At 52.3% G+C, this 14,690-nt stretch overlaps 1 protein-coding gene across 7 annotated transcripts in view; it reads left to right on the top strand.

The window, feature by feature from the left end:
- LOC102694789 (disks large homolog 4-like) overlaps positions 1-14,690 on the top strand; it is a 111,818-nt gene that overhangs the window by 22,822 nt on the left and 74,306 nt on the right. Inside the window, exon 1 of one of the 7 annotated variants that reach the window (XM_069186787.1) lies at positions 11,676-12,118. The exons of the other annotated variants lie outside the window; for them this stretch is intronic. Coding sequence (XP_069042888.1) covers positions 12,077-12,118 — 42 coding nt within the window. The 5' untranslated portion in view covers positions 11,676-12,076. Of the gene's footprint in view, positions 1-11,675; positions 12,119-14,690 lie in introns of those variants that run through there. 7 annotated transcript variants of the gene reach the window in all.

The following is a 14,690-nucleotide window of genomic DNA, read 5'->3' as shown; positions in this document are numbered from 1 at the left end:
GTGTTACAGTACAGATCAGTGTGTGAGCTGCAGTACAGTGAGCGTGTTACAGTACAGATCAGTCTGTGAGCTGCAGTACAGTGAGTGTGTTAAAGTACAGATCAGTGTGTGAGCTGCAGTACAGTGAGTGTGTTACAGTAGAGATCAGTGTGTGAGCTGCAGTATAGTGAGTGTGTTACTGTGCAGATCAGTGTGTGAGCTGCAGTACAGTGAGTCTGTTACGGTACAGATCAGTGTGTGTGAGCTGCAGTACAGTGAGTGTGTTACTGTGCAGATCAGTGTGTGTGAGCTGCAGTACAGTGAGTGTGTTACAGTAGAGATCAGTGTGTGAGCTGCAGTACAGTGAGCGTGTTACAGTACAGATCAGTGTGTGAGCTGCAGTACAGTGAGCGTGTTACAGTACAGATCAGTATGTGAGCTGCGGTACAGTGAGTGTGTTACAGTACAGATCAGTGTGTGTGAGCTGCAGTACAGTGAGTGTGTTACAGTACAGATCAGTGTGTGAGCTGCAGTACAGTGTGTTACAGTACAGATCAGTGTGTGTGAGATGCAGTACAGTGAGTGTGTTACTGTGCAGATTGGTGTGTGAGCTGCGGTACAGTGAGTGTGTTACAGTACAGATCACTGTGTGTGAGCTGCAGTACAGTGAGTGTGTTACAGTACAGATCAGTGTGTGAGCTGCAGTACAGTGTGTTACAGTACAGATCAGTGTGTGTGAGCTGCAGTACAGTGAGTGTGTTACGGTACAGATCAGTGTGTGTGAGCTGCAGTACAGTGAGTGTGTTACAGTAGAGATCAGTGTGTGTGAGCTGTAGTACAGTGAGTGTGTTACAGTAGAGATCAGTGTGTGAGCTGCAGTAGGACATAGTGGACAGTAGGATATGATATCAGTAACGCTGGTGCTGGTGGGCTGGGTGGGCCCCTGGAGAAGACTGATACTGGTTCTGTGCCTTGGAGGAACAGGGTCCACTGTCAGACTTGGGTTAGATTGCCCGTCTAAAAAAGCGATCAGATAACAGGTCCGCCCACAACACAATGCAATGCAAATTCACAATAATAATTCTCGAGCTCTTCAGCTCACAAGCAGAGAATATCAGTTTTTTTTGCAGAGTATCAGAAAATCCTTGGTAATCGTGGTATGTATTTTTTCTGTTACATAATGTATCATTTAAAACTTTGCTTTAACTATCCCTTATTTCTTAATGACCATCTTATTAGTTACAGGCGAGTGTCTTTACCCTCAGCGTGGTCTTCTGTTTGACTCTGATTAGAGAGAGAGGTTATTGCTCAGTCTTAATTGCTATAAATTGATCTGCGATGCAGAATTTTGCTGCCCCTCCCCCCACCGATCATCAACCACTGTCTCACAAAGCAGACCAGGCTGAATGAGATCGATCTGCGTTTGAGACCGGGAGGAGTGTGGGGCTCAGTCGCGGTCTCCTCTGTCGTCTCGCTGGCTCGAGTCGCTTCATCCAGAGCCCCCCGCACAGACGTGGGGCGCCAGAGGCCTCTCGCACTGCCGCCCCGTTCCGAAGCGACGGGGCGCAGAGAGGGGGAGGAAACAGGCTTGGACTGGAGTAAGGAGGGGGCGAGTCACATGAGGAGGTTCAAGCTGGGAACCTCCTGGTACGAAGACCTGGAACTGCTGGCTGGGCTTGAGAGTGTTAGCCAGTACCCACCCGCTGTCTGGATTACAGTACTGAAAGAGTTAAAAATAGAAGGGCTTGAAAACAGCAAATAGAAAACATTCAACTTAGAAAGGGACTCCATTCTGTTACTCAGGGACAGGCACAGATACTCAGATTGGGTGCTTTTCAATGCAGAGAAACTGGGGTGCTGCTGGGGGATGCTACATTATCTTGGCACATGAGGTTCGATTCAGTCTTGGCCAAAGCACCCTCTGCGTTCAATACACTAGTGATCTGCATCCTGACATCCCCCTTGTGGCTTGATCTCATCCGGGCTCGAGCTCAGCGGGACCGGGCCCGGCCAGGACCAGGATGGGAGTCCACAAAGAAAAACCACTGCCGCCGTAAGTGGTGTCGGTGGACCAGTAGGTGGCGATCTTCCAATTCAGAACCCCAGTATGGGCACAGGGTTCACTGTGCTGTAAGAGATGCCGCATTTCTGAAGTCCTGACTACTTGGTCAGTAAAGATCCCTGGGGACTTCATTAACCCCAGTGTCCTGGCTGAACCCTACGCTGGGCTCTACAGCTTGGGCTCCTTTAAGTCCCCCCTTAATTCACTGGTGCGGCAGTGCCTCCCTCCTGCCCCTTATTGGTGTGCAGTGGGGCGGCTGTGGGTCACCAGTTGGGTCCCCACCTGTGTGTGGAAAGAGCTTAGCAATCCTCTCTGAAGAAGTGTGCCACGTCTTACCTGAAGAGGAGCTGTGCTTCCTAGAGCCCCTTTTCCCTGTGGCTTGTCCTTACTCTCCTCTCTGTCGGGACAGAGAGCCCCCTCTGCTGGACAGCTGACAGACCCCAGTGTCTCAGGGCTGTGAGCGGAGCCCCAGTCCTGGGGGACAGCGAGGATCCCCAGTCCTGGGATGGACAGCGGGCGGCCGTGAGCGGAGCCCCAGTCCTGGGATGGACAGCGGGGGGCCGTGAGAGGAGCCCCAGTCCTGGGGGACAGCGAGGAGCCCCAGTCCTGGGATGGACAGCGGGGGGCCGTGAGCGGAGCCCCAGTCCTGGGGGACAGCGGGGGGCCGTGAGCGTAGCCCCAGTCCTGGGGGACAGCGCCACCCTGCTGAATTTCGCAGGAAGTGCAACTCATCTCCTGCGAAGATGTGTCTGTAATCTGCTCAGTTGTGGCTTGTGCTTTCTTTCAGAGCGTATTAATTACATATTGATTTGAAAATATCATTTATTCATGCGTTCGTTTATATAATGTTGGATTTTTTTTCAAAAAGTTGCTGCGTTTGAAGCCAGGAAATCAGCTGGAGCAGAACAGAGTGTGAGACGGGAGATGGGAGTCAGGAAATGGGAGATAGGAAACAGGAGACAGGAGACTGCAGACAGGAGATGGGAGAAAGGAGACTGCAGATGGGAGATGGCAGACGGCAGACAGGAGATGGGAGACGGCAGACGGGAGACGGGAGACAGGAGACGGGGGGGGTCACGTGCTCCGTGACCGAGCGACACCAGGCAGCTGTTACTCGAGACGGTGCCGTCATGCACTGCGAGCTTCGGGACGTGTGCTGGTGGGAAAGTGATCATCCGAGTGGGAATTCTGTTGTGACTGTGCGCAGACACTTTGACTTGCATGCGTGATGAGCCAGCGTCCTCCCCCACAGGCCACAGGCTGGGATAGTGGAGGCCACTCTGTCCCACCAGGGTGGCTTCAGTTCAGTCCATGGAAGTGTAGCTAGTGGAGATGCTGTGTTGTTATAGCTTATAGAAAACTGTTATAGCTTTTTATGCCTCAGTTTTGGTACCAGTTAGTACTGCTGGCACCATCTTGGTTCAGTAGCTTACTCTCTCTCCCCCTTGGTCTGATCCAGACCAGGTCTTACAGTGTTGTCAGTCAGACTCCCACTGCACTGCAGTCTGATTCACTCCAGGTGTTAGTCTGGCCAATCAGAATCCTAGCCCAGCAGTCTTATCCGCTCCTGGTTTTACTTGCTGCAGAAGATCTCGTATAAGAAGCAACACCAGATGCTAGAGATTTCAAGCATGTTATCTTGTGTTGAATAAATTTGCACAGGCAGACACGTGGAGTTAAAATAAGATCCAGCCCTCCCCCAGCCTTTCTGCTTCAGTACAGTTTGTCCTAGAGTTTTCTGCAGCTGGAGTGGATCACTGCTGTGCAATGGGAGTCTGAGTGACAGCACTAAAACTTGGAGTGGATTAGACAGTGGGATCCTGGTCCAGTTGATTAGAATGTTGGATTTTTGGGGTGTCTCTGCACGTGGTAGAGGTCATGGGTATCTGGTTTTCAGCTCTGCAGTCTTTGCTCTGCTTTTTACTGTAAGAATGATCATTTGACCAGGGTTACAGGTACTGTTGCTCTGAGTAATCAGTCGCATTTAGTCATCAATGTTTTTTTATGCGCTATATGCATTTTGGATACCTACTGTGGACTGACAGGTTGCTCTTGCGTACATTGAGCAGATGTTAATGTTGCAGGAAATTTGCAGAGGTGTCAAATTAAAAAAGGCAGTTTTAATCTGCTCAGAATAGTTCATTCTGAATGGTAATTTTTACAAGTGTAATTATATGTCTGAATGAACATTATTACTGATATTTGTTGTACGTGATTATTTTCAAATGGCACTGAGAAATTAACTGCTGCTTCAAACAGATCTGGCTTCGATTCTTGACTGGGGAACATTCTGTGCGGAGTTTACATGTTTTTTGTCTCCATGTGTGTGCTCTGGTCTCCAGCCACCTTCCACAGACGCGCTTGCCTGGTTAATCGCCCTCTGAGTAGTCAGGCGTGTGCATGCTGGTGTGCACTGGCCTTGTGCCCTGCTTTGCTGGGACTTCAGAATGGGTCCGAGTTACTAACACCCTTACCAGGAAGCCTTTCCTGACACCAGACGGATCGCTGGTGATCTTCTCTTCGTCAGACGGCAGCGTCAGTCTCTGCTCCCTCTGCAGCTGGAGAACTAACTCTCATACTGACACCTAGTGGCATCTTGGAGCACTGGATGTAATCTCCATTTCCATCTGAGTGTGTGTGTTATGCACAGCGTGTCCTGAGCAGAGGAGCTCATCAGAACAGCGCTCTGTGTTAGCTGAAGCTGATATGTGACTGCTGTTGACTTGGGGTTCACCATCTTGTTCCTGGCTCCTAGGCCCCACTTTTCATGGAAACGGTCTGAATAAGGATCCTCAGATAAACACACAAAATATACAATTTCCAAACAGTGTCCAGATACTTAAAGCTTATATTAGAGAGCCCCAGTCCAGTCATTCTTAGTCACCTGTTTATTTCAAGACTGTAAGGTCAGATAAAGGGGTGAAAGGTATTCAGATTTGTGTACCCAGTGATCCTTAAACGAGTTAAATGAACAAATCTCTTGCTTAATTTTACCAGGCGATTAAAGTGAATGGCGACTGATAAACACTCCTGGGGTTCTTCAGAACCAGGGTTTGTGAATATGTTTGTGAATATGTTAGAAGGTGAATTTCAGCTAAGGAGGTCTCCTGGGTGAGAGCTGTTGCTCTGAAGCCAGGTTTCTAGAGTGGCCTGGATGCAGTGGGCGTACGTTGCAGGGGTCTGATTGCTTTTCAGAGACCTCAAGCTGCTAAGGGTCAGAGGATGTGAAACAAATAACTGCTGCTCAGTGCTGAAGTTTGGGCTGGTTTCATGATCTTTGTGAAAGTGTGAAAGAAGCGTTTCGCTGGCTTTGCAGAGGAACTGGAGAATCCTGCTTGGCTGTGCGGTTTTGTTGTTTTTGCACTAGCGATTGTGTTGATAAGCTGTCGGAAAAACATGTTTTATGCATTTTTCGCATTAACAATTAGTTTTAGAAAGATGGGATGGTGTTTCTGCTGGCACTACATGATTACTGTGTTTCTGCATTGGTTTGTTGTGGGACTGTCCAGCTCTGCAAAATGTCCTTTTTTTGGTAATGGGCAGGCCTACGGTCATCTGCACGTCCATGGTCACGGCTTGGGAGTGACCTCCTGCTGCTCCTTATACAGGATGACTGGAAGGGGGTGTTAGCTTGTGACTCTGCTGGAGGCTGGAGGTCTTGGTTGTAAATATGGGAGAAAACTATAACCTCCCTGTAGTAAAGTCTCCCCACTCACACACTCCCGCACAGGAGCTGGTGACACTGTGTGCTCTGTGCTGACTGGGAGATGGTGCGAGTGAGAGTGTGTTCTCTGTGCTGACTGGGAGATGGTGCGAGTGAGAGTGTGTGCTCTGTGCTGACTGGGAGATGATGTGAGTGAGAGTGAGTGCTCTGTGCTGACTGGGAGATGATGCGAGTGAGAGTGAGTGCTCTGTGCTGACTGGGAGATGGTGCGAGTGAGAGTGTGTGCTCTGTGCTGACTGGGAGATGGTGCGAGTGAGAGTGTGTGCTCTGTGCTGACTGGGAGATGGTGCGAGTGAGTGTGTGTGCTCTGTGCTGACTGGGAGATGGTGCGAGTGAGAGTGTGTGCTCTGTGCTGACTGGGAGATGATGTGAGTGAGAGTGAGTGCTCTGTGCTGACTGGGAGATGGTGCGAGTGAGCGTGTGTGCTCTGTGCTGACTGGGAGATGGTGCGAGTGAGAGTGTGTGCTCTGTGCTGACTGGGAGATGATGCGAGTGAGAGTGAGTGCTCTTTGCTGACTGGGAGATGGTGCGAGTGAGAGTGAGTGCTCTGTGCTGACTGGGAGATGATGCGAGTGAGAGTGAGTGCTCTGTGCTGACTGGGAGATGGTGCGAGTGAGAGTGTGTGCTCTGTGCTGACTGGGAGATGGTGCGAGTGAGAGTGTGTGCTCTGTGCTGACTGGGAGATGGTGCGAGTGAGTGTGTGTGCTCTGTGCTGACTGGGAGATGGTGCGAGTGAGTGTGTGTGCTCTGTGCTGACTGGGAGATGGTGCGAGTGAGAGTGAGTGCTCTGTGCTGACTGGGAGATGGTGCGAGTGAGCGTGTGTGCTCTGTGCTGACTGGGAGATGGTGCGAGTGAGAGTGTGTGCTCTGTGCTGACTGGGAGATGATGCGAGTGAGAGTGAGTGCTCTTTGCTGACTGGGAGATGGTGCGAGTGAGTGTGTGTGCTCTGTGCTGACTGGGAGATGGTGCGAGTGAGAGTGTGTGCTCTGTGCTGACTGGGAGATGGTGCGAGTGAGCGTGTGTGCTCTGTGCTGACTGGGAGATGGTGCGAGTGAGTGTGTGTGCTCTGTGCTGACTGGGAGATGGTGCGAGTGAGAGTGTGTGCTCTGTGATGACTGGGAGATGATGCGAGTGAGAGTGTGTGCTCTGTGCTGACTGGGAGATGGTGCGAGTGAGCGTGTGTGCTCTGTGCTGACTGGGAGATGGTGCGAGTGAGAGTGAGTGCTCTGTGCTGACTGGGAGATGGTGCGAGTGTGTGTGTGTGCTCTGTGCTGACTGGGAGATGATGTGAGTGAGCGTGTGTGCTCTGTGCTGACTGGGAGATGATGTGAGTGAGTGTGTGTGCTCTGTGCTGACTGGGAGATGATGTGAGTGAGAGTGAGTGCTCTGTGCTGACTGGGAGATGGTGCGAGTGAGAGTGTGTGCTCTGTGCTGACTGGGAGATGGTGCGAGTGAGCGTGTGTGCTCTGTGCTGACTGGGAGATGGTGTGAGTGAGAGTGGGTCTCTCCATGACCTGGGACAGCACACAGGCTGACTGCTCTGCTCTGTCCTTCCTGTCAGCCTGTCCCTCTGGGTCTCTCCATGACTCCTTTACTTCAGAGCTACAGACAGAGCAGCACTGTGGCAGCTGAGTTTCTTGCTAGGGCTGCAAAGCAGGCACAGAGGAAGGTGGTGGGGTGGTTTAGGGACATCAGCTCTGGGTCCGGAACTCCGTGGCTGTTCGTCACATTGTGAATCTTACACGGGGGCGATCTGTGATGGTCAGGAAAGATGATGGCAGACTGGCACACTGACTTGCGAGCTGACTCACACACTAGCCTTGAGGATCTCAAGGACTTCACAGGTCCAGCAGCAGTGTCTCTGCTTGGGCTTTGATCCACTCCAGGTTTGAGAGTGCAGTAAATCAGACTCCCATTACACAGCAGTCTCTTCCACTCCAGGTTTTACTGGTTGCAGGTGCTCACTCAGCTGTACTTGCAGTGCTATAGTGGGATATATGATACTCTGTCTAGAGTATTTTAACTCCACAGTGTCTGTGCAGTGTATAGTGACTTACTTAAGACAAAATGCAAAAGTCTACAAAGCGTCTGTGATAAATCAGAACCCCTGAACTTTAGTAGTTCATTCAGCAACTTAACAGCCTCTGGCAGGGGTGAATGAGTGTTCAGTAATGAGGTACTGCAGCTAAGGGAACAGTATTAATTACATGCTGTAAATCAGTGTAAACATATTGTCTCAGACACAGGGGACAACACTTGAGTCTGCAGCTGTGTACACACTGACACACGTGTTGAGGTGTGCACTGGCCCCACAGACAGAGGCATGCCCGCAATGGAGTGACACACAAACACGTGAGCTTGTCATGCAGATGTGCATGCACACATATTCATAACACACACCCCTCCCAACTCCGCAGGTTTTTTCAGTTCAGACATTTTTTTTATCTTCCCATACTTTTCACCGATGATGTCAGTTGCCTAGCAACTGAGCTATCAGGTCCCGATTGTTGCCATGACGATGTGACAGGGGCATCGTGGAGAGAATACTGGAGGTAGCAATCCTGGAAAACGAGAGGGGTGGGGGGACACAGAGGGCAAGGGGAATGGAGGGGTAGACAGGAAACAGAGGGAGATGGAAAGACAAGGAACAAGGTAAACAGGAGAGGGAGACAGAGGAACAGGGAAAGAGAGCAGAGTGAGGGAGGAGAGAGGAGACAGGGAAAGGGAGCAGAGTGAGGGAGGAGAGAGGAGAGGAGACAGGGAAAGGGAGCAGAGTGAGGGAGGAGAGAGGAGAGGAGACAGGGAAAGGGAGCAGAGTGAGAGAGGAGAGGAGACAGGGACAGGGAAAATGAGCAGAGTGAGGGAGAGGAGAGGAGACAGGGAAAGGGAGCAGAGTGAGGGAGGAGAGAGAAGACCAAGGAACAGGGAAAGGGAGCAGAGTGAGGCAGGAGAGAGGAGACTGAGGAACAGGGAAAAGGAGCAGAGTGAGGCAGGAGAGTGGAGACTGAGGAACGGGAAAGGAGCAGAGTGAGGCAGGAGAGAGGAGAGGAGTTTGAGGAACAGGGAAAGGGAGCAGAGTGATGGAGGAGAGAAGACTGAGGAAAGGAAAGGGAGCAGAGTGAGAGGAGAGGGGACAGGCAAAGGGAGCAGAGTGAGGGATTAGAGAGGATAGGAGACAGAGGAACAGGGAAAGGGACCAGAGTGAGGGAGGAGAGAGGAGACTGAGGAACAGGGGAAGGGAGCAGATTGAGGGAGGAGAGAGGAGAGGAGACATAGGAACAGGGAAAGGGACCAGAGTGAGGGAGGAGAGAGGAGAGGAGACATAGGAACAGGGAAAGGGACCAGAGTGAGGGAGGAGAGAGGAGTTTGAGGAACAGGGAAAGGGAGCAGAGTGATGGAGGAGAGAAGACTGAGGAAAGGAAAGGGAGCAGAGTGAGAGGAGAGGGGACAGGCAAAGGGAGCAGAGTGAGGGATTAGAGAGGATAGGAGACAGAGGAACAGGGAAAGGGACCAGAGTGAGGGAGGAGAGAGGAGACTGAGGAACAGGGGAAGGGAGCAGATTGAGGGAGGAGAGAGGAGAGGAGACATAGGAACAGGGAAAGGGACCAGAGTGAGGGAGGAGAGAGGAGAGGAGACATAGGAACAGGGAAAGGGACCAGAGTGAGGGAGGAGAGAGGAGACTGAGGAACAGGGGAAGGGAGCAGATTGAGGGAGGAGAGAGGAGAGGAGACATAGGAACAGGGAAAGGGACCAGAGTGAGGGAGGAGAGAGGAGAGGAGACATAGGAACAGGGAAAGGGACCAGAGTGAGGGAGGAGAGAGGAGACTGAGGAACAGGGGAAGGGAGCAGAGTGAGGGAGGAGAGAGGAGACTGAGGAACAGGGGAAGGGAGCAGAGTGAGGGAGGAGAGAGGAAAGGAGGGGACGGAGCGAGGGATGGAAGAGGGAAATGAGAGAGGCTCATCCTTTATTTGCTGAAGTGTTCATGCCGACTGATCTGTGGTTCAGCAGCCTGACTCGTTTCTGGATTGCAGTTACTCTATATATTTCAGCCACATTTCAGGAACTTTGTTGCCACCGAATAGCAGAGCCTGAGAGGGCTCCTCCGTCAGCAGCGCATCACTGCTGCTCGCGTGAGACCCCCAGTCCGCTAGGGCCCCGCTCATCCAGGAGCTGGGCATCGCCCCTCCCTTCATCTCCCCGCAGATGGAGTACGGTAGAGGAGCGCAGCGTGGCTGACGTGTTGGCTGGAGGTTGTCCTGCCGTTGGCGCTGGTGCTGTCGCATTGACTCTGCGACTCCAGCCCCTGCCGCGCAGCGAGGCTGTGCTGCGGCTCTCCAGTGCCCAACCCAGAGCCGCGGCATTTTAATATCGCAGGCAGCCCGTCAGGCCAGCCCCGTCCAGTCCGGACCACCGGCCCCCAGGCCGTCACGCTTGAATCCAGAGCAGTCCTGTCCAGCCCAGTTCTACACAGTGCAGCCCGGTTCAGCCCCCACTGCACCCCATCGCAGCAGAAAAACTTCCCAGATCACTTCACCAGGCCCCCTAACTGGCAGCGCGAGCCGTCTATTTATACTCCCGATCCCTCACTTCATTAGCAGGATCTTTAAATAACGCACTTTAATTCTAAATAACAGTTAGAACAGTTACATCAGCGAGGGAGAGAGGGAGAGAGAGAGAATGGCAATAGGCACTCTCCGCCTGCATTGGCAGCAGCTCTCGCTACACTTCGGATACAGCCCTCCGGAAGAAGAGAACCAACACAGGGAAGGAAGGGCGGAACAAGGGTGGTCCGAAGTTTTGTCCGTTGTAATTTATTGTCCGACAAAGGATAGAGCCGGAAGCAGGACCAGAGTCTCGGAACCCTCACAGGCAAGCGGAGCCCCAGTCAGCCCAGCTGCCTCTCTGACTGACGAGGATTTCTTCATTCAGCCGATTCTTGAAGGAGCCCAGAGAAGCTCCTTCTGTAACACAGCTGGGCAGCTCATTCCAGACACCCGCCACCCTTTGTGTAAAACGCCTGCTGCTCTCGGCCCTGAATGTGCTTTGTACAGTCTCTGCTTGTGTCCCAGCAAGGCTGTTTCACGAGAGGCCCTAACGTGAAACCACCTGGGTTGGATTTCTCTGTAACCTTTCAGAACCCGAACACTTACATCAAGTACATCAAGTCCCCCTTGTGGTTTCTTCTGTTCAAGACTGAAGATACTCGGTTCCTTTACCGTCTGTGCTACATTCCTCTAAGCCAGGAACTTGATTTGTACAAGTGCTCCCTAGTGGAACTGCCGGCACAGGAGCTGCTCCAGTAAAGGGCTGTGGGGTTTCTATGTTGGGGCAGAGGCAGGGCCCAGTGAACTGGCTGCGTATGGTGCAGCAGAAGTGGAGCTGACTGTGTGTACTTAGGCCACAATGGATTGCCTGGGTGTAACCGAGTGAGGTACAGTAGTTCATTTGAATATATTTGGGGTACAGTGTGTTTGAGCACTATAGGGTTACAGTGGATAGCCTAGGAGTACATTGCATTGACTGGTAGTGTAATAGAAGTATTATATTGGGGTGTCTGGGGGTACAGATATTGTTAGGTATGATTCTGTTTGGCGCCTATGTTACCGTACCTGAGTGGTTGTTATCCAGTATCAGTCATTGGGCTTTCTCCTTCGTTCTCTCTCGAACTCTAGATAATGGAAGGAGGTGAGGAGTGGGGAGTGAGCGAGGGAGAGATGGAAATGGGAAAAGGAGAGAACAGAAATCTAAGACTGTGATTAAAAAAAGGAAGATAGCACTCATCGGTTGAAGGGAAAGATGTTCAGAAAGCGTAGGTGAGAATCTCTCTCCCTCTCCGTCTCTCTCTCGCTCTCCCTCTCCGTCACACACACACGCACACACGCGCGCGCGCTCGCACTGTGTGAATCACAGCCCAGTCATTCAGTCGGGAGTTTTGCTACCCAGTGTGATCAATACAACAGCACGACATTCCCAAATACTGCCTGACTGCTTCCAAGGGAAAATCCCTGGCTCTCTGTCTTTCGCCCCCCAACCCTCCTCCTCTCCCTGTCATCCCCACCTTTCTCTCCCTCCCTTCCCCCTCCTCTTTTTTCCTCTGTTATTCCAGATTATCCCCCTGTTTTTCCCCCGGAGTCCTTTCCTTAGCCCTCTACTTTCCAAACCCCCCACCTCCTCCTTCCAGCTCCTACCCCTTCCCCACCTCCCCTTCCCAGAAACCCCCTCCTCCTTCTCCTCAGCCCCTCTCTCTCTCCTCTCTCCCTCTCTCTCCAAGCGCCTAGGAAATCGCTTCATTTTTTTGCCCACTTACTGATGAAGGGAAGACCGAAGTTGACGTCTCTCTGTTCCTGCGTGGTAGGTCCGCTCCTGGAGCCTGTGTGATAGCCCTGCTTCGCGTCTCGCCGGAGCGCGGGGCTGCCTCCGCCGCCGCCGCTGCTGGCTGAAGCCTTGTTAGTGGGATTGTTCAGTGGAGAGAAGGAGTTGCGTTTGTTGTAATGAGGGGGGGGTTGCAGGCGATGTAATTTGTGTGTCTGACTGTCTGTGTGTCTATCTGCCTGCCTGTCTGCCTGTCTGTCTGTCTATCTGCCTGCCTGCCTGTCTGTCTGCTCCAATCTGTCTGTGTGTCTATCTGCCTGCCTGTCTGTCTGCTCCAATCTGTCTGTGTGTCTATCCGCCTGCCCCTGCTGCCTGTCTGTCTGCTTGTCTGTCTGTAGGGCCCCGGAGTTGTTTAGAGGAGATGCGCTAAGAGTTGCCTGCTCTGCCCCCTCCCGCCGCACACACCCCTTTCCCTTCCCCGTGTGTTTTTCGCAGGGGTGCGTATGGCGTGGCAGGGAGTGGACGTGTGGCGACACTTGTGCTGTGTGTCCTGCTGCCGTGTCTCTCTCACCCTGTTCTCTCCTCCTCCTTCCCTCCATCTCTCCCTCCCTCTGCTCTCTGCTCTGTCTCTGCCTCTCCCCGCCGCGCTGTTGTCGCTGCTGTGGGCTGTTTCTCTGTGAAGCTGCGCGTCTTTAGGCCGGCGGTGGGTCTGGCGTGTGTGTGTGTGTGCGCATGTCGAAGTGGCTCAAGTTCTTTCAGCTGGTTTCGGTGCTTGTGAACCCTGGCGCGTTGCCCAGCTGGTGTTTCCGTGTGCTGTGCGTGTGCGCTCGGAGAAGGCGTGTGCCTGAGACCTCCAGCAGACATGTCACATGTAGCGTGCTTGTGTGTGAGAAGGAGACAGGCCTGTCTCTACGTGTGCGCGTGTGTGTGTACTGCCCCTGCTGTAATTGCAGCAGCCCTGTAACTCCAGCAGGTCCAGTAACCCGTGTCAAACAGCAGGACCTGGCGCGGGGTTGGTGCACCTGTTGCTCTGCCCGGCAGTGGGAGGGCGGTGTTCTACTGCAAGACTCTGCTGCAGAACGGAGGGGGGGCAGTGCGTGTCACACGGCTAACGGCTATCACGGAGGGGCGTGTCAGAGGAGCACATCTGCTCTTCCTCGTAGTACCCCACGAGTGAGACACACAAGAGCCATCCAGCCTGCTTGGTATTTAATAGTCGATTGATCCAAAGATCTCATCCTGTCATTGCTTGAAAGAAGCTGGGGTGGTATCGGCCTCAACAGCATGACAGGGTAGGTTGTTCAACCCTCCCACAACCCTCTGTGCACAGACGTGTGCAGGGACTTTCCTCCAGTTCTCCATTTTAAATGTGCTTCCACTTAGCTTCCACTTGTGCCCTCTGGCTCGTGTGTCACTGTTGAGTCTGTTCAGTTCTCTGGGCGGAGCGTGGTGATGCCCTGAGGTGTTTGGGTGCTCCTATCAGGTGCCTTCCTAGTCTTTCCTGCTCAAGACCGAAGAGATTCAGTTCCTTTCACCCATCAGTGTAGGACATTGGACACCTGGGAAGGCATCTGGTCGCTCTTCTCCGGACTGATTCCAGAGCAGCAGTATCTTTTCTATAACGCCCTGACCAAAATTGTACACAATATTCTCAATGAGGCCTAATTAATGTGTTATAGAATCATAGCATAACATAATTTTAACATTCTGGAAGTGTTAACTTCCTTTCCCAGATGATTAGAAATACCATATAAATTACATCACCATAAACTGGAATGTTTTTCATGTGTAAATTCAGCTTTGCGTTCCCTGTAAACACCCTTCTAGGTGCCTCCTACCTCCACATACTCTCACTTTCAAGGACCATTTAGAGACACCCTGAGGAGACCATGCAAACTCCAAACAGAAGGATCCCCAGACTGGAAACAAACCCAGGACCCAAGAGCTGTGAGGCAGCAGTGCTCACTGCAGAGCCTGTTAATATTGTTCTGTTAATCAGTAGCACTAGCATTGCTGCTGTTGCTGGGGTGGAGAATAAGTGCCCCTCGAGGACTCACTCAGAAAGAGCTGATGGCTCATCCCTGCTGTTGCCCCTGGGGCCAACACGATACAGAGAGGAGGTCCGGAGGGCCGCCAGCAGATCCCGCCGCCCCCGTGACGTACAGTGACTTCCTCCGTGAGAACGCCTATGCTGCTGCCCGCTGTGCCTCTCGAGGAAGCAGCGGAGGAGGCAAAGCGAGGGAAGTTTAGTTCGAAATGGACGGCCCAAAGTTAAAACCCTCAGGTAGAACAGCATGCACAGATTTGGTCGCCACATTACAAAAACAAAAAGTCCTGCTCCAGACCCAGTCCAGAGAAGAGCAGCCAGATACACTGTAAGATGTGCCCTCCACTGACAGGCCAGAGGAGCTGAATCTTATCGTCCTGAACAGAGAAGACAACCAGGGCCAGGGCCTTCCAAATACCTGATCCAGCTATTCCAGCTCCGCACAGGCGTCCACAAAGTCAGTCCCAGCAGACGTCCTCGCAGTGCTGTGGGACAAACGTCTTAAGAGGGATTGCTGCTGTGCTGCTGTGGTTTTAGCCAGCTGCGTTATTTGAGCTTCGTCAG

This window comes from Lepisosteus oculatus, chromosome 3 (genome assembly GCF_040954835.1).
Source record: "Lepisosteus oculatus isolate fLepOcu1 chromosome 3, fLepOcu1.hap2, whole genome shotgun sequence".
Taxonomy (NCBI): Eukaryota; Metazoa; Chordata; class Actinopteri; order Semionotiformes; family Lepisosteidae; genus Lepisosteus; species Lepisosteus oculatus.
The sequence above is the reverse complement of the archived record's forward strand: the minus strand, read 5'-3'. Positions and strand labels throughout refer to the sequence as shown.